We start from the raw sequence: 23,749 nt of genomic DNA, 5'->3' as shown, positions 1-23,749 counted from the left end.
TCAATAATCTAGAAGAAACGGACAGGTTCTTAGAAATATATAACCTTTCCAGAATGAATCATGAAGAACTGGAGAATCTAAACAGACTAATCAACAGCAAAGAAATTGAAACAATCATCAAAAACTTCCCAAAAATCAAAAGTCTGGGACCACATGGCTTCACTAGTGAATTACATCAAACATGAAAAGATGATTTAATACTGAAATAATGATTTAATGATTTAATGATTCAAAGATGATTCAAATGCCTCCAAAATATGGGAGAATAGGCAAAACTTCCTAACTCATTTTATGAGGCCAACATTACCTGGATACCAAAAGTTGGTAAAGCTAACATACACACACACACACACACACACACACACACACACACACACACACAAAAAAAAAAAAAAAAAAAAAAAAAAAAAAAAAACTACAGGCCAATATCTCTGATTAATACAGACGGAAAAATTCTAAACAAAATACTAGCAAATCAAATGCAACAATACATTAACAAGCTTATACATCATGGTCAAGTGGGGTTCATTTCAGGGGTGCAAGGATGGTTCAACATATGCAAATAGATCAATGTGATATACCACATAAACAAAATAAAGGATAAAAATGATATGATCATATTAATAGATGCAGAAAAAACATTTGACAAGATACAACATCCATTTATGATTAAAATATTTAATAAAATGGGTATAGAAGGAAAGTACCTCAACATAATTAAGACTATAACAACAAACCCTCAACTAATGGTGAAAAATTGAAAGCTTTTCCTCTAAGATCAGGAATAAGAAAAGAATGCCTCCTCTCGCCACTGTTATTCAATACAGTATTGGAAGTACTAGCCAGAGCAATCAGACAACAGAAAGAAATAAAAGGCATCCAAATTGGGAATGAAGAAGTCAAATTGTCACTTTTTGCAGACAACATGATTCTTTATATAGAAAACCCTAAACTCCACCAAAATACTATTAGAAACAATAAACAAATACAATAAAGTTGCAAGATACAAAATCAATGTACAAAAATGCATTGCATTCCCATATTCTAACAATGAAATTTCAGAAAAAGTAATGAAAAATGAAAAAACAATTCCTTTTGCAACTGCAACTAAAAGAATAAAATACCTAAGAATAGTTTAACAAAGAACATGAAGGACCTATACACTGAAAATTGTAAGACATTATTAGAAGAAACTGAAGAAAACACAAAGAAAAAGAAAGATATTCCATGTTCATAGATTGGGAGAATCAACATAGTTAAAATGGCCATATTACCCCAAGCAATACACAGATTTATGTAATCTCCATCAAAATCCCAATGGCATTATTAAAAGAAATAGAATTTAAAAAATCAGCAGATTTGTATAGAACCACAAAAAACTTGAATATCCAAAGCAATCCTGAGAACAAAAGAACAAAGCCAAGGTATCACATTCTTTGACTAAAAAGTGACAATAATCAAGAGCATGGTATTGGCAGAAAAAACAGACACACAGACCAATGAAACAGAATTGAGAACCCAGAAACAACCACACATCAATGGGCAGATAATTTTCAAGAAAGGAGCCAAAAACATACAATGGAGAAAAGAAAGCCTCTTCAATAAATGGTGCTGGGAAAATTGGAAAGCCTTGTGCAAAAGAATGAAACTAAACTGCTATCTGTCACCACATACAAAAATTAACTCAAAGTGGATCAAAGACCTAAACACAAGACCTGAAACAATAAACTACATAGAAGAAAGCATAAGGTACTGAACATATGGACCTTGGGTTTAAAGAGAATTTTACGAATTTGACCTCAAAGACAAGGGAAGTAAGAGCAAAATTAAATGAATGGGACTATATCAAACTAAAAAGATTCTGCACAGCAAAAGAAACCAACAGCAAAATGAGGCAACCAATGAAATGGAGAAGATATTTGCAAACAACTTCTCTCATAAGGGGCTAATATCCAAAATATATAAAGAACTCAACAACAAAATATCCAATTAAAAATTCGGCAGAATACTTGAACAGACACTTCTCCCAAGAAGACATAGGAAAGGCCAACAGATACATGAAACGATGCTCAACTTCACTAGCTATTAGGGAAATGCAAATCAAAACCACACTGAGATACCACCTCACACATGTTGGAATGACCATTATTAACAAGACAGGGAAAAACAAGTGTTGATGAGGTTTTGAAGAAAAAGGAACCTCATACACTGTTGGTGGAAATGTAAATTGGTACAGTCACTAGGCAAATCAAAACCACACTGAGATACCACCTCACACATGTTGGAATGACTATTATTAACAAGACAGGGAAAAACAAGTGTTGATGAGGTTATGAAGAAAAAGGAACCTCATACACTATTGGTGGAAATGTAAATTGGTACAGTCACTATGGAAAACAGTAAGGAAGTTCCTCAAAAAATTAAGAATAGAATTACCCTACGACCCAGCAATCCCTCTTTTGGGTATCAACCCAAAAAATCTGAAAACATTTATATATAAAGATATATGTACCCCTATGTTCATTGCAGCATTATTCACAGTGGCCAAGATATGGAAACAACCAAAGTGTCCTTCAGTAGATGATTGGATAAAGATGTGGTACATATATACAGTAGAATATTACTCAGCCACAGAAAAGATGAAATACTGCCATTTGCAACAACGTGGATGGATCTTGAGAATATCATGCCAAGCAAAATAAGTCAGAGAGCAAAAGTCAAGAACCATATGATTTCACTGATATGTGGAATATAAAACTGAAAGCAACAAATGAACAAGACAAACAAACAAAAACTCATAGACACTGACAACAGTTTAGTGATCACCAGAGACTAAGGGAGGTGGGAGGTGGTAGAAGAGGGTAAAGGGTGTCAAATATATGGTGACAAAAGAGGATTTGACTTGTGTCTTGAATACACAAAGCAATATAAAGATGATGTTTTATATAAATGTACACTTGAAACTCATATAATTTAGTAACCAATGTCACCCCAATAAATTTAATTTAAAAAATCAGTCAGATGATATGGTAGAAAAATAAATATGTTGCTGTTTAAGATGAAAATAAAGCTGTGCATATTTAATGTGTAGAAACTGATGAGTTTGGGGGTAAGTATACATCCATGGAACTGGTTCCACCATCAAGGGCATACAAAAGTTTGCAAAAACGATATAGCATAGTGCTTAAAACTAGCTATTGTATTGTATACTTATAATTGACTAACAAAGTAGACCTCAGGTTAAATGTTCTTACCAAAAAAAAAGTAACTAATATTAATAATAAAGGAGGCAAGGGGAAACAATGGGAGGTGAGAGATATGTTTATTTATTGATTTTTTTTCGACAAAGGCAAAGGCAAAAACATTCTTCAATTTCTTTCCATCTCTCTCTTAGATGCTGGCTCCATACACACAAAGGGTTTATATGGACTTTCCTTGGCCCTGTCTGCACCATCTTCTCTGTGAGTAATGGGTGATATCAGAGCATCCTTCCTGCTCAGCTGAGGGTCAGTCAAAGAGCAGGTGTATCAGGAGGGTTACAGGCAGGGAGAGCAATCATTCCAGTCTGCCAAGGACTGAGGAGGCTCCCAGGAGGGACAATTTACTTTTAAATGAGAACTGAAAAGGTTTCCTGAGATGTTGCACTTTCAGTGTTAAACTTGGTAATTCCCATGCAAACTGGGATGAGTTGGTCACCCCAGTTACAGGATAGGAATGTGCCTGGGTTGCTGGTTGTTTGGTCTGTTTTTCTATGACTGCTATGAAATGTAATACGAAAGTTTCTTACCAGTAGGTTAGATGCTAGATGAGCTAGGATGACGGTTTAAGATGTGGAATGTATTCAGTAAGTCTTGTGGGGTTTCTACAGATTAATTTGGCTTTGTTTCTGATGACCTTCTGGATTCTGAAAAACAAGCTCTCCTCACTCAACAGTGATGTGTCCACCCTCCAGAATACGAGGTGAGATGGATCCAAGGGGCGCACCACCCCATACAAAGCAAGGTCCAGGAGCAAGGCCACATGGTTCCAAGCTCCCAATGTCCTTTCACAGGGATTCTGAGGGAGCTGGAGGAGAGAGGTGCAAACACCCTCCCTGGAAACCAGCTCAGATACTGTGGTTGGCTGCTGACACCCATTTTGTTCCTGCATAACCCCAGCATGAAACTACCTCAGCTTCAGCAAGCATTGACTTTGTCCTGATAAAGAGAAATTACTTCCATGGCCCTATGAAGATCTTAAAAACATTTTCATCTTAACTTTCTTAGGAAATCACATCAGTGTTCCCAGAACCCAGCGTGCACATTCACGCTCACACCCTCATGGATGCTCTTCCCTCTGCCCTCTCCACTCCTCCACCTGGTGGAATCAGATACCTTATCCAGATATCACATCTTCTAATACACTAGGGACATCCTTTGCTTCCCTCAGCTTTTCAATGAATGGCCTCTGTTTTGGGCAAAGCATGCCCTGGGTCAGTTCATAGAGAGTGAGAAGTTGGGGACAATACTGGGTGGGACCCAGGCAGAGGTACCTCACAAATGTTATAAATGACCATTTGCTTTAGTTTTTCCACTGGACTGCGAGGTCTATGAAAACAGAAATCTTGTCTTTGTTATTTTTAATGCCCAGGACCTAGCACAGAGTCAGGTACACAGATTGTCCTCAGAAATGTCAGTTGAATGAAATTAGGGACATTCATGAAACATCATGATAGTTTTGAAAGCTACATCGTGGAGTGTCACTACCATCCTCAGCCCAAGTCAAAATGCCATTGTGGACCCAAACAGCCTTTCTGTTGAGGGAATCATTGAGAGGAAAGACCAAAGTTGATCACTACTCAGTCAGAGGAATCCATAGAATGGAGATGAAAATGGCTTTGATCCTGTTGTTCTCTGTCTGCCATGGGCCTCCCTTCTCCTTCTCCTCCTGCCCAGGATGCTGACATTTAAAGCGACAGCTCAGCTCTTCATCTTGGGCTGCACCTGGAGTCTGGGCATCCTGCAGGTGGGCCCAGCTGCTTGCGCCATGGCCTGCCTCTTCACCATCATCAACAGCCTGCAGGGCGTCTTCATCTTCCTGGTCTACTGCCTCCTCAGCCAGCAGGTACCACTGTCCGACTCCCACTCAGGACTCTTTCCCTCCTCCCTCCTCTCTGCGAGCTGACTCAGCGCGTGCTTTGCCTCTGCAGGTCCGGGAGCAATACATGAAATGGTTGAAAGCGGTCACAAAAACTAAAGCCGAGTCTGAGAAGTACACCCTTTCCAGCAGGGCCACGTCTGATGACTCCAAGCCTAGCACGGTAAGATCATGCATAGCTCCCAGAGCATCGCACCAATTGATCCACTCAGTAGCTCATGCCGATCACGCTGGACAGCCTGGGTATATCGTAGGTGATGCCCACTGGATTGACTTCTGGACTAAATCTGGGTGTTTCCCTGTCATGAAAGGAGGTCTTGCCTACTGTCATTCACACATGAGTGAGACTCATGTGTTTCTATGCTCACCTTGACCCTTATGCGTGACTATCTTCTCATTCCCCACACCATCTTTGTGCCACGGTGCATGTGGTTTTTAATTTTACTTGGTGAGAGGACACAGAGCACTTCCTCATAAGCAAGCCCAACAAGCGGGAACTAATGATCTGAAATAGTGATGCTCAATCTTCTCAGAGTCACAGCACCATCCTTTATCCCAAGTCACCCTATGCTACCTTTCTATAGGAAGAACATAAATACATGGTATAGTCATAAAACGTAAGTGAAATATGTATTAAGTTTGATTTGACTTTCTTTAAAAGTCTGCAATCATTCCTGGTATTTTCAGCACATACACACATCAGAAAATCAGGAAGGGTAACTACAGAGGGCAGAGGCGGGATCCTGGCAGTGTGGATCATACCTAGCATTTTTATTCAGGTTAACAAACCTTTTTCATATATTTTGTTCACATGTTCTTCACATCAGCACTTGAGGTAAGTATTTTGAAATCCCCTTTTGGTGGTAAAGAAAGTGAGATTCATGGGGTTGACGTGAATCATGCAATGACTTCAACCTGTTCAACATTCCCCCAGCTTCACTGTGCTCAGCACCCTGCCTGGCAAGCCTTCTGCATTTGTCTCATCCACTTGCTTGTTTACCCTCTACAATTACTGCTTCCCAAACCCTCTACTCCTTAAAGGTCTCATCTTTCTAACTCTTTCCTCTTGCCAGCAGATATTCCTACCAACTTCTTCACAGAGAAAAGACAGGTCAACAGGATGAAATGAGGTCAACTTTGTGCTCTCAAAACATCAGGCATTTGGTATCTGCTTCATTCTCACCTCATTCCATCTTGTTATCACAGACAAAATGTGCTTCCTACTTTTTAAGGCTAATCCTTCTACCTACACTTTGGTTCTAAGCCCTCCTGACTTCTCAACAAATGTATATCATTGCTCTTGCAATCTCTCTCTAGTATATTCAAACTCCTGTTTTCGACAGCATCTTTTCTACTTTAATTGCAAGATGTTAAGTCTCTCTTACTAAAAATTATTAATGTTAAAAATTTTATTCCTCCCTGTCTTTCTCTACATACTCAAAACTGTATTTTATCCCCATTATTTCACCAGGAGACCTCTCTCTTAAGCTTCCAATGACCTCCGCTGACAAATATCTTTGGTTCTCTGAGCAAGATTGGATGCTGTGTTTACTTCCTCCATTTTGAAATACTCCACTTGTTTCCTTGGTGCCTATGTGTCAACACCCCCTGAAATTCTTGCTATCTCTCTAGCTGAGCTTCCTTCATCTCCTTTGTATTTCAACTATTGTACCTGTCTTGATTCTGGAAACATTACTATTCTCATTTACACCTTGCTCATAGACAATCTTGTCTACATAGATTGAATGGGCCATGCAAAAGGAAATGATGGCCAAATAGATTTCTCTACCCCTGAATTATCTATGAGCCCCACACCATTTCCAATTGCCTACTTGACCCTTCTCCTTCGATATCTCAGAAGCAGCCTAACATGTTCACAACAGAATTTATCATTTTTCCACCATCTTAATCCTCTTGAGCATTTCTCACCTCTTTGAGTGGCATCTCCATATATCTCCTTGAACCTGGAACATCAGGGACCTTATCCTGTTCCTATTTTGTTCCACCCCAAACCAATCCATTGTTAAATCATGCCACAATTTTTTTTCAGTAGCTCATAAATATATCTTATTGCCATCGTCTGTATCGCCTTTTCACTAATTTCAGCTGACCTCTTTCCTTGGCTGGATTGCAATATCCTCCTAACGGGTCTCCCCCACTTACTCTTCTCCCCCCCTCCAATAGTTTTCCACATAAAATTCAGAGTTATATTTTCAAAACAAAAATTTGTCAAGTCCACTTGCATAAAAATCCTCCAAATGCTTTCCCATTGCCTCTAGGAGCAAAACCAAAATATATGAGGGTTCCAAGTTCCCCCACATCCCTTCAAAACTTATTATTGTTTGTCTCTCTTAGACCTTATGGTGTATGAAGTAGTTTTTCTTTATGGTTTTGATTTGTGTTTCCCTAATATTTAATGATGTTGGGCATCTTTTCATGTGGTTATTATCCATTTGCATATCTTCTGTGGGGAAATATCTAGTCAAATCCTTTATTATTAAGTCATTTGTCTTTCATCGATAAGTTGTGAAAATGCTTTATATGTCTGAACACAAGTCCCTTATCAGATATATGATTTGCAATTGTTTTCTCCCATTCCATGGTTTGACTTTTACTCTCTTGATAGTGTCCGTTGATGTATAAAAGTTATTTATCTAATATTTTTTTGTCCACTTGTTCTTTGGGTATCATATATAAAGAATTGCCTAACAGAAGGTCACAAAGATTTACAGATATGTTTTTTTTCAAGACTTTTATAGTTTTAGTTATGTTTAGGTACATTATTTATTGGAATTACTTTTTTAAATGGTGTAAGGTTTTTTTAATATGATGTGAGATGCACATTCTTTTATATATAAATATCCAGTTGTCCTGTCATCATTTATTGAAAAGATTTTTCCCCCAATGAATTATCTTGACCCTTGTCAAAATTAATTCATCATAAATATAATGGTATAAATCTGAACACTTGACTCTCTTCTGTTAATCTATATTGATTACTGTAGCTTTGTATCAAATTTGAAATTGGGGAATTGACTCTACAAATTTGTTCTTTTTTTTTTCAAGATTATTTCAGCTATTCTGTGCCCCTTGAAGATCTATATAAATTTTAAGATGTGCTTGCCAATTTCTGAAAAAATATTTAACTGAGATATTGATAAGGATTGTGTTAAATCTGTAGATCCATTGGGTGGGTGTATCGCCATCTTAACTATGTTAAGACTTCTGATTCATGAACATGAATTGTTTTTCCATTGCTTTAGGTTCTTTGACTTCTTTACCAATGTCTTTACAGATCTTGCACTTTTTAACACCGTATCATTTTTACACCTTCTTTCTCAGGAAGAATTATAAAGAACGGCTAAACCAAATGGTCTTGTATCCTGGAAAATGAGGAAAATTCTGAACTATCATTTTTAGGGCAAAGAGTATAAAAAATACTTCTTTGTGTTTGTTACAAGTAACTCTTCATGGCACCGTTGTGGGAGAAAGTATGCTTGATGTTCAGTTACTGAAGAATTGGGGTTTTCTGCATGCTCAGCTCACTCTTAGCACAGTCAAAAAACTATGCCCAATTCCCCAGTTGCCTTGGATTAAGCCCTTTGCTTCAACTTCTTTTTCTACAAACATGTTTCTCCAGTTGAAGGTATTTACTAAGGAAAACTCAAATGACTTTCTTAAATAGCATAAGAGAATAATGTATATAGGGTAAACAACTAATCCCAATTGCCCAAGACTTTCCTGGTTTGAATACTGAAAGTCCTACAGCCCAGATGACAAGGACTGTTGGTCTCCCTGCCTACATGCCTCACTCTCTTCACTCTTCACTTATAAAAACTTACTAATTTATTTACTCAAAAATTATGTTTTTATTACTCACCAGGTGCTGCATTCAGCTCACAACCAATTTAATTCCTGATTTTTTCTTACATGAAAAAAAAAACCTAATTTCTTCAGTTAGAGTAAAATCAGAACTCTATGACTAGAACATTTACATCTTTATATTTTATAATGTGATCTGTGGAAAAAGGTGTATATTGCTACTGCACATTTTGTAGCATGTATTTGTACAAAGTATATTATTTCATTTTCAGCATGTGATCTACAAAAGATCTAAATCCAGAGCAGTTACACTTAAAAGAAATTCCCTCTGGGGTCCCACTTACCAAATCTGAATCAATTTGAACATCAATTACTGTAAATGATTACAACACTTAAATTTAAAAACCCATGTGTCCATAGGGATACCTAAAATACCATCCAATAAATGTAGAAGATGTGATATAGCATGAGAAAAATCATGATTTTTTTCATTATCCCATTTGTCCACTAAAACCATGGGGCACTCAACAAACCAAGTCGTCTGGACTCTTCTAAAGTCATTACCATTTTTAAAAGTGACTGGAATCTGCTCTACATTAAAAGAGAGGAAAGTGATATAAAATCATATTCAATGTCAATTTTGCCTGGATTCTGGTTCAGATATATAGTTATAAATGACATTTTGGAGGCCATTCGGATAATTTGAATATGTATTAGACATTAAAGGTTATTATGAAATTTTTGTTAATTTTCTTGGGAATGATAATAGTATTGTGATTATATAGGGAATATTCTTAAAGTGCTTCAATATTTGTTGAGAATTATTGAAGTTTCATGATGTCACGCAATGACTATCAAATGTTTCAGCAAGAAAATGTATATGTGTGTATGTAAATTGAGAAAGATTTTAATGTGGTAATATGTTGATAATCTAGATGGAGGATATATGAGTGTTTATTTTATCATTCTTCCAAATTCTCTCTAGTTTAAAAAGTGTAAAAAGATGTGTCAGAAAAGTAAACAAGTGTATTTTAATTAGTTATTAATTCATTAAAGTAATACCATAATAAATTCCTACATGTCCAGCTCAAATGCTTTCACTCAGCACAAAATGTTTTATAGATATTTTATGAAACTTTGAATTTACGTGACTATGTTGTAATGGATTTAAATTAAAAATTAAATAAACTTATTTAAATATCAGAAGAAAATACAGGGGATCTTTATTTCTTCCTAGGAAATGAAAAATGCAAACGAGTATCGCTCCTAACCTAACAGCAAGAAAAATCCATAGCAACAACAAAATCATTAATTTTCTTAAACCCATAAGTGAGCTGATGTAACAGTAGCCTAAAATCTAAGGAAAAACAGGTTCATCCAAGGAGAGACCACCAGGAGCAGTGAATCACCTATAATAGAGAACAAAAGGAAGTAATCTGGATGCCATGCGAATAGTGAAGAGGTCATTGCAGCATTATTTACAGTGGCCAAGACACGGAAACAACCAAAGTGTCTCTCAATAGATGAATGGATAAAGAAGTTGTGGTATATATACACAATGGAATACTATTCTGCCATAAGAAAAGATGAAATAGTGACATTTGCGACAACATGGATGGATCTTGAAATTATAATGCTAAGCGAAATAAGTGAAACAGAAAAAGTCGAAAATCATATGATTTCACTGATATGTGGTATATAAAACTGAAAACAGCAAAGGAACAAGACAAACAAATGAAGAAACAAAAACTCATAGACACAGACACTAGTTTTGTGGTTATCAGAGGGTAGGTGGTGAGGGAGGTGGTAGATGAGGGTATAAGGGATCAAATATATGGTGATGGAAGGAGAATTGACCCTGGGTGGTGAACACACAATGTGATATACAGATGATGTATTACAGAATTGTACACACCTGAAACCAATGTAACTTTACTAACAATTGTCACCCCAATAAACTTTAAAAAAAAACAGTGAAGAGGAATTCACATACATTTTTTAATGAATTGCTAAAGGCCATGTGGGAAATCATGAGAGTATAGAACCTCTGAGGGAGTGGCAAGAATGTGGAGAGACCCTCTCTGAGGTGCAGTCACATAGGGAAGGCCTACAGCAAAAGGTGGAGAGAAAAAAAACAACAACCTCTGTCAAAACAGATTTCCATAAGCACAAGATAACAAGACAACACTAGAATACTGTGAAGGCCCGGATGTAATGACTCTGACTAGACAGACTCAAGCTCCCTCAAAATTATCATAGCAGAAAAGGTGTGCTTATTGCCAGTAATAAATAGTAGATACCTCAGTGTCTACCGTCCTGCACACATTGTTCCACGTTCCATCAAAAAGTGTGAAACACAAGCAAAAGCAAGAAAGAACAACCCATGAAGAAATCAACACAACCAGACTTAAACTAACAGACACTGAATTTTAAATAACTATGATTACTATATTAAAGACTCTAGAGCAGTAGTTCTCACCTGGGTGACAATTTTGTCCCAGGGAACATTTGGCAGACAATTTCTGGAGACATTTTTGGTTTCACAGCTGAAGGGGTACCAAGTGACGTGTAGTGGGTGAAGGAAAGGGATTCTGCTCAACATTCTACAAAGCACAGGACAGCCCAAGCAAAGAATCATACAGCCCCAAATGTCAAAAATGCTGAGCTTGAGAAACTCTGTTCTAAACTCCCTTACACTACGCAGATGCTAAAAACAGGTGTCTTCCTTTCCACTATTAGAAACCGGAAAATTTCTATAGCAACATATAAGATGTAAAAAGAAAGTAACTTTTTCTTTCTTTAAAAATTTTTTATTAAAATATAGCTAACATGGCCAAGACAAAATTTTTTATGTGGGATACAAAACTGAAAGCAACAAAGGAACAAGACAAACAAAGAAAAAAAACTCATAGACACAGACAATAGTTTAGTGGTTACCAGAGGGTAAGGGGAAAGGGGGAGGTAGATGAGCGTAAAGGCGATCAAATATATGGTGATGGAAGGAGAACTGACTCTGGGTGGTGAACACACAATGTGATATATAGATAATGTATTACAGAATTTTACACTTGAAAGCTGTGTAATTTTACTAACCATTGTCACCCCCAATAAATTTTAATTAAAAAAATATATATATAGCTAACATACAATATTGTATTAGTTTCAGGTGGATACCTTAGTTATTCAACATATGCCTAAAGAAGTGATCACTATGATAAGTCTAGTAACCGTCTGACACCATACAATGTTATTATAATATTATTGACTATATCCCCAATGCTGTACATTACATCCCCATGACTTATTTATTTTATAACTGGAAATATGAACCTCTTATTTTCCTTCATATATTTTCCCTTTTAAAAATTTTCCAATTATAGTTGACACTATGCAGTACACCTGAAACTAATATAAAATAATATTGAATGTCAATGATATTGAATGTCAATGATAATTTCATATATATATATATATATATATATATATATATATATATATATATTCATGGGATGTAAAGTAAAGCATAGGAAATATAGTCAATGGTATTGTAATAGTTGTGCACGATGTCAGATGGATGGTAGACTTGGTGGGATTATCACTTTGTGAGGGGTCTAAATGTCTGATAATTATGTTATTTTGTACACCTGAAACTAATGATAAAAAAGAGAGCGAAAGTAACTTTTAACAAAAAATGTCACATTCTCTTCTGGTACCCCCAGTGTTGAAAATCCCTTCCACTGGAAAAAGTGGACAATATTATGAACATATGGAAAATGTCAAAAGAAAATAAGAGGCTACAATTAAAATTTTATTAACAACATCCTTTTAATCAAAATCCAAAGGCATAGAAAAAAACTTACAAGATTTATTACTTAAAAGTCTCTAGATGACACAAAACACTATTTTAAAAAGCCTGAAGACAAAATAAAATATTTGTAATGTTAATAAGAGATTAATATCTGCATTGTACAAAGAAATTTTTAAATTCAATGATAAGGCTAACAACTTATTAGAAAGAAAAAAATTATAGGTAATTAATAGCAAAAGAAAACAAATTGCTAATAAATACACAGCAATCATAGAAATTAAAATTAACACAAGAAGCTAATATTGAAGACATTATATTGGAAAAATATAAAAGTTTGGATAACATTCAATATTGGTTAGACCAGGGTGAAATGGATATTCCCATCGGATATGAGCATAAATTGACATAGATACTATACTCAGCAATTTATTGCTCATTATGAAAAATTAAGATGCACGTAACCTAGAGCCCAGTAATATCACTTCTTTTAATTTACCTTAGGGAAACACTTTCATAGTCATAGGAAGATATTTACAAGAAGGTTATTTTCATTACATTTGCAAGAGTAAAATATTAAAAAGTATGCCAGCTATAGAATGTACAACACCAAGAGTGAACCCTAATGTAAGCTATGAACGTTGAGTAATTAGGATGTGTCAGTGTGGGTTCATCAGTTGTAACAAATGCACGACTCAAGTGAGCAATGTTGAAAATAAGAGAGGATATATATGTGGAGGGCCAAAGGGTACAATGGGACAATCTCTGTATCTTCCTCAATTTTACTGTGAATAACTGCTCTAAAATAATAAAGTCTTTATTTCTATAAAAAGATCAATTTGGCTGAGGCCCAAACGTCTTGTAGCTTCCCACTTGCTCCCCTCTCTTCTAAGATGTTCCTGGAAACTACTTTACTAACATGGTCATTCTCATATCTTGGTTCTAAGCCCAACAATGAGTTGGGAGAATCCCTCCCAAGGACTCTAATCCAATCCAGAAACAGAATCGCTTTTCCTGGTGTTTAAGTGTACACGTCAACAACCATTCACTTAACATAAAAAATAATAAATTACAAATAATTTTAACAGAGTCAAAATATACACTTCTAAATTAAAAACAATGTTTTCTAAGGATTCTAAATTAAGTATTCTACCAAGAAATCTGGCCTGAATGCTTGGAAAATTTGGAAGGATTTTGCAGGGCAAGGGTGTTGCTAAAATCTGACTTGTCAGATGTAAAGCATCAGAACTGTTTTAAGTTGGTTTGTGCTTTTCAACAACTGCTATTCTTTTTTTAAAATTTTATTTTTCAATTACTCTTGACATACAATATTATGTTTCAGGTGTACAAAACAACATAGTGATTAGACATTTTATACCTCACAAAGTGATAACCCCAATAAGTCTATTATTTCCCATCTGACAGTGTATGTTGTTATTACAATATTATTGACTATATTCCTTATACTGTACTTTATATCCCTATGACTAGTTTTTTCAATTACAATTGACATTCAATATTATTTTGTATTAGTTTCAGATGTATAGCATCGTACTTAAACATTTATATAATTTATGTAGTGATCCCCTCCCTGATAAATCTAGTACCCAGCTGACATTATACATAATTTTTAAAATATTATCGACTATATTCCCCATATTGTACTTTACATCCCCATGACCATTTTGTAACTACCAATTTATACTTCTTAATCCCTTTGCCTTTTTCACTCTGTCCCCAACTTCCCACCCATCTATCACCCCAATAAATCTAGTACCCAGCTAACACCATACATAGTTATTACAATATTATTGACAACATTTTTTGTACTACACCTTACATCTCTATAACTATTTTGTAACTACCAATTTGTACTTCTTAATCCCTTCTCCTTTTTCACACACTCTTCAATGCCCCTCCCATCTGGCAACCATCAAAATGTCCTCTGTATCTATGAGTTTGTTTCTGTTTTGTTTGTTCATTTATTTTGCTTAGATTCCACATATAAGTGAAATCACATTACATCTGTCTCTCTCTGTCTGATACTCCACTCAGCACAATGCCCTCCAGGTCCATCCATGCCACTGCAGATGGAAGAACACATTCCCTTCCACTGCCGAGTAATATTTTATTGTATGTATGTACCACCTCCTCTTTATCTATTCATCCATCAACAAGGCTGCCTCCACATCTTGGCTATTGTAAACAATGCTCCAATGAACATATGGATGCATATGTCCCCTCAATGTATTGTTTTGTGTTTCTTCAGATAAATACCCAGAAGTGGGATTACTGGATCCTTCCTTGTCTCTTGTTATAGACTTTGGTTTTTTGTTGTTGTTTGTTTGTTTGTTTTTATTATTAGTTTCAGGTGTACAAAACAATGTAAGTTAGACATTTCAACCTTCCCAAAATGATAACCCCTTCCCCCAATCTATTGCCCCTCTGACATTTTATGTATTTATTACAATTCCATTGACTCTATTCCCTATGCTGTACTGCATATCCAATGACTATATGTATATATTAAATTATAGTTGACATACAATATTATTCATCTTCAGCTTCAGGTGCACAGTGCAGTGGTCAGGCATCTACACCGTCCATGAAGTGGAATGGCCTTTGTTTTAAAGTCCACTTTGTCTGGTATAAGTATTTCTACCTCAGCTTTTTTTTCCTTTCATTTCCATTTTAATGAAATACTTATTTCCACTCTTTTACTTTCAGTCTGTGAGTGTCTTTTGATTTGAAGTTAGTCTCTTGTAGGCAGCATATGTAAGGGTCTTATCCATTCAGCCCTTCTATGTCTTTTGATTGGAGCATTTAATCCATTTATATTTAAAGTAGTTGTTAATAGATATATAGTTGTCATTTTATCATTCATATTTTTTATCTTTTTTTTTTCCATCTTAAAAAAGTCCCTCTAACATTCATTGTAATACTGGTGATGATGAACTCCTTTAGCTTTTTCTTGTCTGGGAAGCCCTTTATCTGTCCTTCCATTTTAAGTGAAAGCTTTGCTGGGTAGAGTAGTCTTGGTTGTACATCTTTGCTTTTCATCACTTTGAATATTTCCTGCCAATCCCTTTGGCCTGCAAAGTTTCTGTGGAGAAATCAGCTGAGTCTTATGGAGACGCCCTTATAAGTTACTAGTTGCCTTTCTCTTGCTGCTTTTAGGATTCTCTCTTTGTCTTTAACCTTTGACATTCTAATTATAATGTGTTTTGATGTGGGCCTGTTTGGGTTCATCTTGTGTGGGACTCTCTGAGCTTCCTGGACTTGTATGTCTATTTCCTTCACCAGGTTAGGAAAGTTTTCAGTCATTATTTCTTCAAATAAGTTCTCAATACTTTGCTTTCTCTCTTCTCCTTCTGGCACCCCTATGATGCAAATGTTGTTACGCTTGATGTTACCCCAGAGGCCCCTTAAACTATCCTCATTTTTTTGGGGTGGGGGGATTCTTTTTACTTTTTGCTGTTCTGATTGGGTGTTTTATGCTACCTTGTCTTCCAAATCGCAAATTCGATCCTCTGCATCATCTAGTCTGCTGGTGATTCCTTCTAGTGCATTCTTCATTGCAATTATTGTACTCTTCACTTCTGACTGGTTCTTTTTTATGGTTTCTATGTCTTTTTTTCCCCCGTCACCCCCTCCCTCCTTCCCACTCCCCTGCTTTTTTTTAAGCCATTGTTTCTCAGTCTAGTTGTAGGGCACAGCTCCCTGGTCCATGCTGGTATTATGAGCCTTGTGCTCCACCCGGCTGAGGCAGTTGGTTGCCAGTCATTTGTTGGCTACTCACAGCAGCTCACAGCAGCTCTCGTTGGCTGCCGGCCACTCATGATGGCTACCAGCCACTCACGCCGGCTGCCAGCCAGCACAGCCACAAGCCGCTCACAGTAGCACACATCAGCAGACAGCAGCCCACAGCAGACCACAGGCAGCTCACACCAACCTCCAGCTGTTCATGGTAGTCCAGCTCCAGGGAGAGCCGTTGTTCACAGTCTTAATTGTAGAGGGCACAGCTCACTGGACCTCTATGTCTTTTTTTATGCTTGATATTTCTTTGTTGAAGTTCTCACTAAGTTCCTTGAGCATCCTTATAACTATTGTTTTGAACTCTGTCTCTGGTAGGTTGCTTTTATCCATTTCATTTAGTTCTTTTTCTGGAGTCTTCTCCTATTCTTTCATTTGGGATGTATTTCTTTGTTTCCTCATTTTGGCTGCCTCTCTGTATTTGTTTCTATGTATTAAGTACATCCTTTTTATCTCCCAGTCTTAGCTGAATGACCTTATATAGTAGGTGCCCTGTGGGGCCCTGGCACATTCTCCCTGGTCACCTGCTCTAGGTGCTTCAGGAGTGTCTTTTGTGTGGGTTGTGTGTGCCCTCCTGTTATAGTTGAGCCTTGATTGCTATTGGCACATCAATGGATGGGATTGATCCTCAGGCTGACTGGCTGTGGGGTTTGACCACTTCCACAGCTTATTGGCTGCTATTTAGGGTGATTTGCCTCAATGGACTCTGGTACCTGTTGAGACTGCCCTATTGGTGTGCCACCTGTGGGGCTAATTGGGCGGTGTTCTGCTGTGGTCTGAAATCAACCTCCAAATATGTTTGTTCTAGGGCCTCTTGGGAGGGGTTCTGATGCAGGTCCAGGTTACCCACTGTCAGTGACTAGGAGACTACCTCAGAGGAGCTGCAAAGCGATTTGTGGTTGTTTGTTGCCTGTGCTAAAGTTGGAGTCACGTGGGAAAGGTCAAGCTATGTATCAAAGATGGCTGCCACCAGTTATGGGCCTGGGGTAGTGCCACAAAAAGCCAGGACAACCCAAGGCCTACTGCTACCTGCCAGTTCCCTTAAGGTTCAGTCACTGATAAAGCCTCATGCAGTATGTGAGTTGGGTGAGGCAGGCCTCAGGGAGTCACAAATGGGACTACATCAAACTGAAAAGTGTTTTTCCCAGGAAAGAAAACCAAAATGAAAAGACAGCCTATTGAATGGGTGAAAATATTTGCCAATGCTACATCTGATAAGGGATAATATCCAAAATTTATAAAAATTCATGCAATTCAGAGTTACTCAGTTTTCCTGGGTAACATGTTATTAAACTTCTGTTTTCCTCCTGTTCATCTGTCTTTTATTATAGGGGAGTCTTAGCCAAGAACCCAGAAGGATAAAGAGAAAATTATATTTCCTCTCCTACAGTGGTAAAGATTAATGGACAAATATAGAAAAAAAAAAAAAGTAGGACTTTGGAGGACTCAGGACTTTCTCGAATGAAGATTTGGTCTTCAAGCTAGGTAAAGATGCTACGTGCATCTTTCAGCATTTCTTGGCCACTTGACAAGCCATTCCTATGAACCAGCTCTGGCCAGTACTCTCTAGCAAGTTTCTTTCCCACCAGCCACATCCTCTCCCAAGAGGTCTTAATCTCAGCCTTGGTTCTCATTCTTAGTTCCTTCCTTCTTTACTCTTCCTCTGCCCTTGGGGGAGGGGGTGAATCACAGCTACATTCTGTGTTTGCTACTATAATACTGCTTAAGTCTTCTTACTGCTTTTTACTAGTTAAAAAATCTTTGTTAATGTTTAATAAGGAAAAGGAAATCATCCCTATTTAAATACTGGTAAAGTTTCTGCCTCCTGTCTGCACCCTGAATGCTGCTACATCAATATAATAAATACAAACAGCTACCTAAACTTAAAAAAAAAAAAAACACAACTCATACAACTCAACATGAGAAAAACAAACAATCCAATTAACAAATGGGCGGAAGACCTGAATAAACCTTTCTCCAAAGAGAACATACAGAAGGCCAACAGACATATGAAAAGATACTCAATGGCATAATCATAAGAGAAATCCAAATTAAAACCACAATGAAATATCATCTCACACTTGTCAGAATGGTTATCATCAGCAAATAACAAGTATTGGCGAGGATATGGAGAAAAGGAAACCCTTGTGCACTGTTGGTGAAATTGCAAATTGGTACAGCAACTATGGAAAATGGTTTAGCATTTCCTCAAAAATTTAAAAATAAAACCACCTTATGACCCAGCAATTCCACTTCTGGGTATTTATCCAAAGAAATCCAAAACACTAATTTGAAAAGATATATGCATCCCTATGTTCATTGCAGCATTATTTACGATAGCCAAGATATGGAAGCAACATCAATAGACCATTGGATAAAGAAGATGTGATATATATATATATGTATGCTGGTTGTGTGTGTGCGTGTGTGTGTGTGTATACCAGGGGTGCCAAAATATATATATACAATGGACACTTTCGTCAACTTTGCTCAAGCATTAGTTCACCATAAGCAGAAGTGTCTAGGCACAGATGGTAACCACTTTGAGCACCTCTTGTAATTGCAGAAGTCAAATGGGACTTGTATTCATCTTTTGTTATCAGTATATATTGAATATTACAATTTTAATATGGTTTTCCTTTCTTAAAATTTGTATACTTTTTTTTTTTTTTGTGTGTGTGTGTGTGTGTGTAATGGAATATTCCTTGGCCATAAAAAAAATGAAATCTTACCATTTTTGACAACATGGATGAACTAGAGGATATTATGTTAAGTAAAATAGGTCAAACTGAGATAGAAAGATACCCCATAATCTCACTTCTATGTGGAATCTAAACAAAATAAATGAACAAATAAAATAGAAACGGACTCATAGATAGACAGAACAAAGTGATGGTTGCCAGAAGGCAGGGATGTTGGGGAGCTGGGTGAAAAAAAGTGAAGAGATACAAATGGTAGTTACAAAATATGAGTAGTCACAAGGATGTTACATACAGCATACATCATATAGTCGACAATGCTGTAACAACTATGTATAGTGCCAGGGGTATACTAATCTAATTGGGGGGATCACTGCATAAATTATATAAATGTCTAACCACTATGTTGTACATCTGAAATTAATATAAAATAATATTGAACATCAACGGTAACTGAAAAAAATAAATATTTTTAACACAATAGGAAAACTGTTTAAATATTTAAAACAAAATTTCAGCAATAACTGGAAACATCCCTACAAGAATTTCAGGAAGATCTCAAGGGGAATATTATAAAGTATAATTGAAAGAAATCATAATCTACCTAAAGAGAGAATTATATTGATAGGGTGGGAAAATCTTGGTGTTACAAGGAAGCTATTAAATGCAAATTAATCGACACAGTCAATGAAATCACAATCAAATCCCTAGATAGTTTTTATGGAACTTACTAAACTGTGTACAAAGTTTATACAGAAGAAAAAACTGTCACAGAAGAGACAGAACAGTTGTAAAGAATAATAAGAGATCAAGAGTTCACATTGCCCACTTCTTACCCTTTGCTTTGTCTTGACCAAATATTAATCAGGTTTATCTCTCTCCTAAAGACCCCTGAACTTTGCTTATCCCCAAGCCTAAGCAAGCACAAAAATAGTGAAGCATGCCCCGTCATCAATTTCTCTGGGGATCTGGCTGACCACAGGGAGACCCAGTTACTGTCACAACCCACTGATAATTTCCCCTTATTCGTCCAGCTTCCCCTGCAGAGATTCTGCTAATTTCTGCCTACTTCCTCTTTTATCCTATTAAAAAATAAAAAAAGAAACTTTTTCTGAATCATTTTGAGATGCTTTCCGATTTCTGAGATCAGAGTATTCTCCTTATTGCAGTAACTTTTCTAATTAAAGTATCTCTATATCCAAATCCAGATTTGAATTTATTTCACATAAAACACAGAGATTTGCCTCAAAATACCAATAAAAACAAAACTACGGCGTTTTTTAAAGTGTGGTATTATTCCAGGAATAGTGAAATGAACCAACAAACCAAAATAAAGAATAGATTATATGTAGCAATATAATGTTCAATAGAAATGGCATTTCAAATCCAGTGTGAAAGATGGCAGGTGAAGTCAGGGAAGTCACAATATTCTCTCCCATAACTGGTGTCAGGACAATAGTCTATTCATTTAGGAAATAATTGCTTATTGAACAAATTCCAGGTATACGTTAAAATTTATCAAAATTATTAAAACATTAGAAAATGAAGGACAATATCCTAGGCAATTCTACAGCAAAATTCATACAGTAAATAACTGAAAAACTGGACCAAAATAAAAGCAAAAGTTTATGGTGACGCCACTCTCAATTTCATCTTTATTACAATTGTAAGGGTAATGTTTACACGGTTTACTATTAATGTGAGCACAGACATGTGGCATCATCAAGTGAGACTGGTGTTCTAAGATGCTCCTGTCCATGGTGTCCACTCTGACTGCTAGCATCCTCAGTATCTGTCCTCCCTGACAACTTAGTTACTGATTCTTACCCATGGGTGGAGCCCTAGGTAGGCCAGTCCATTAATAATCAGATTCCAGTTTGGAAGGGGCATCTGGATTGTATCTACTCTCCCTAGCCAAAGACCAGGAAACGAGCAGCCTAGCAAAACAGTAAATATTCCAACAGTAACTGCCCTACTCCCACCAAACACCACAGAGAAAAACTGGCTACACCCTTACACTCATCAGCAAAGGTCAAGTGGAAAGCCTGGAGCTCTACCCTAACCCAGTTATAATGAAGCACTCCGTCCCATCCCAATGGGGTTGTAGCAGAGAAGGAGCTGGGACTTTCATCACACCCATTAGTAAACTGCCACTCTCAACCCTGTCACTAGAGACCACATGGTGAGACTATAACCCAAGGAAAGGTTAAGTAAACAGTAACAAGTTATCCCTACCCCACTGGAGTGTTTGTAAATTCAAGTGGGAAACCTGGATTTTCACCATTACTTCCAGCAACACGATGGCAGCTCTTTTCCTTCTTCCTGGCATGATGTCAAAGGTGCCTGAAAGAAACAGAAGATTTTAATACAATCCAGGGTTTCAAAACATGATACCTTAAATATCCAGGATATAGAGGCGGCCTGATGGCTCAGTTGGTTAGAGAGCGAGTTTTGAACAACAGGATTGCCAGTTCGATTCCTACATGGGCCAGTGAGCTGCGCCCTCCACAACTAGATTGAAGACAATGAGTTGCCACTGAGCTTCCAGAGGGGCTGCTGGATGGCCCAGTTGGTTAGAGCGCGAGCTCTTAACAACAAGATTGTCAGTTCAATTCCCACATGGGATGGTGGGTTGTGCCCCCTGCAAATAAAGATCGAAAATGGTGACTGGACTTGGGGCTGAGCTGTGTGTGCCCTCCACAACTAGATTGAAAGACAATTACTTGGAGCTGATGGGCCCTGGAGAAACACACTGTCCCCCAATATTCCCCAATAAAATTTATTTTTTTAAAAAAATCCAGGATACAATCAAAAATCATTATGATATCAAGAACCAGGAAAATTTCAACCTTAGATGACTCAAATTAGAATTATTTGACAACTATTTCAAAGCAGCCATCATTACAAAAAAGTTTCAATGAGCAATTGCAAACTTTTTTTGGAACAAATGAAAAATACAAAGTCTCAGCAAAGGTATAGAAAACCTTGACAAAGAAACACATGATACAATGAAGACTGAAATTCAAATTTTAGACCTGAAAAATAAAATATCTGAAATGAAAACTACCAGATGGAGTTAATAGTGGAATAGAGACAAAAGAGGGAATACCATCAGTGAACTTCAAGATAGACCACTATAATTTATCCAATTTCAACAGACAGAAAATAAACACCAAAAAGAAAAAAGAAAAGAAAACCAGCATCCTCACGACCTGTGGGACTATAAGAAAATCCAATATTTCTGTCATTAAATTCCCAAAGTAGATAGAGAACAGGGAACTGAAAACTCATTCAGAAAAAAAAAAAAATGGCTAAAAATTTCTCAAATTTTCCAAAAGATAAAAACATATAGGTTCAAAAAGCTAAGGAAATTCCTAATAGGATAAACTCAAAGAAATACAGATCAAGATATATCACAATCAATCTTTTGATAACTAAAGACAAAAAAAAATCTTGAAAACAGTGAGGAAGTGAATATGTAACGATACTTTATCCATAAGGGAAAAACAATTCAAATATCAGCTAATTTCTCATCAGAAACTATGGGTGCCAATGGAATGTAGCACATTTTTCAAGTATTAAAAGAAAAGTGTTGTCAGCCCAGAATTCTATATCCAGAAAAAAATATTCTTCAGGAATTAAGGGAAAATCAACTTATTTTTTGGATAAAATTTACTTTTCTGTATATTAAGTAACACATGGTATTATGAAATAAATTATGTCTCCCTAAAATTCATATCCCTAACCCCTTTGTGGCTGTATATAAAGGTAGGGCCTCTTAGTTATAAAGGTTAAATGAGGTCAGAAAGGTGGAGCCCTACTCACATAAGATTGATGTCCTTAAAGAAGACAAAAAGTCACCAGATCTTCTCTCTCTCTCTCTCTCTCTCTCTCTCTCTCTCTCTCTCTCTCTCTCTCTCTCTCTCTCTCTCACCTTCGTTTTGAAAAACGAAGGCGTGATCCAAAGTCAATACACCAGCTCGTGTGACCGTGCAAACAGTTAGAGGATGAAATGTTGCTCTAATTGCAGCAATAAATATTCAGGGAATGGTGTGGCATGAAGTAATTGCACATCCTACCATTACTTCAAATATTTTTTGCGAATTTCTTCAAAGATTATTGCAGAAATTGGATGAAAATAATCTGGAGGAATTGTGGTTTGTTTTGGACAATGTAAGCCTCCACAAAACCCAGGAAGTATGTGAGCTTGTTGATCAGACAAGCCACACTTTATTATTTGTACCACCATACTCTCCAATGATGAACCCCACTGAAGAAGTTTTTTTCAAAAATTAAGTTCTGTGCAAGAAATATTTTGGCTGACCCATCAAACTATGATCATTTAGTAAATATTATTAATCATTCCATTGCAAATATTACTCTTACAGATTGCCATAATTATTTTATGAATATGTATATGAAATTACCAAGAGCAGCGGCAGAACCATTATAAATGAAGCTATAAGTAAATAAG

General features: G+C 36.6%; 1 protein-coding gene across 1 annotated transcript in view; it reads left to right on the top strand.

The window, feature by feature from the left end:
• Positions 1 to 10,801, top strand: part of LOC109439420 (adhesion G protein-coupled receptor E2-like) — a 42,046-nt gene extending 31,245 nt beyond the window's left edge. Inside the window, exons 14-18 of the mRNA XM_019719726.3 lie at positions 3,395 to 3,461; positions 3,869 to 3,960; positions 4,935 to 5,103; positions 5,189 to 5,299; positions 8,479 to 10,801. Coding sequence (XP_019575285.3) covers positions 3,395 to 3,461; positions 3,869 to 3,960; positions 4,935 to 5,103; positions 5,189 to 5,299; positions 8,479 to 8,490 — 451 coding nt within the window. The 3' untranslated portion in view covers positions 8,491 to 10,801. The remainder of the gene's footprint in view (positions 1 to 3,394; positions 3,462 to 3,868; positions 3,961 to 4,934; positions 5,104 to 5,188; positions 5,300 to 8,478) is intronic.
• Positions 10,802 to 23,749: the final 12,948 nt, after the last annotated feature.

Source organism: Rhinolophus sinicus, chromosome 15, assembly GCF_057876585.1.
Source record: "Rhinolophus sinicus isolate RSI-liver-muscle chromosome 15, RSI-T2T, whole genome shotgun sequence".
NCBI classification, from domain to species: Eukaryota; Metazoa; Chordata; class Mammalia; order Chiroptera; family Rhinolophidae; genus Rhinolophus; species Rhinolophus sinicus.
The sequence above is the reverse complement of the archived record's forward strand: the minus strand, read 5'-3'. Positions and strand labels throughout refer to the sequence as shown.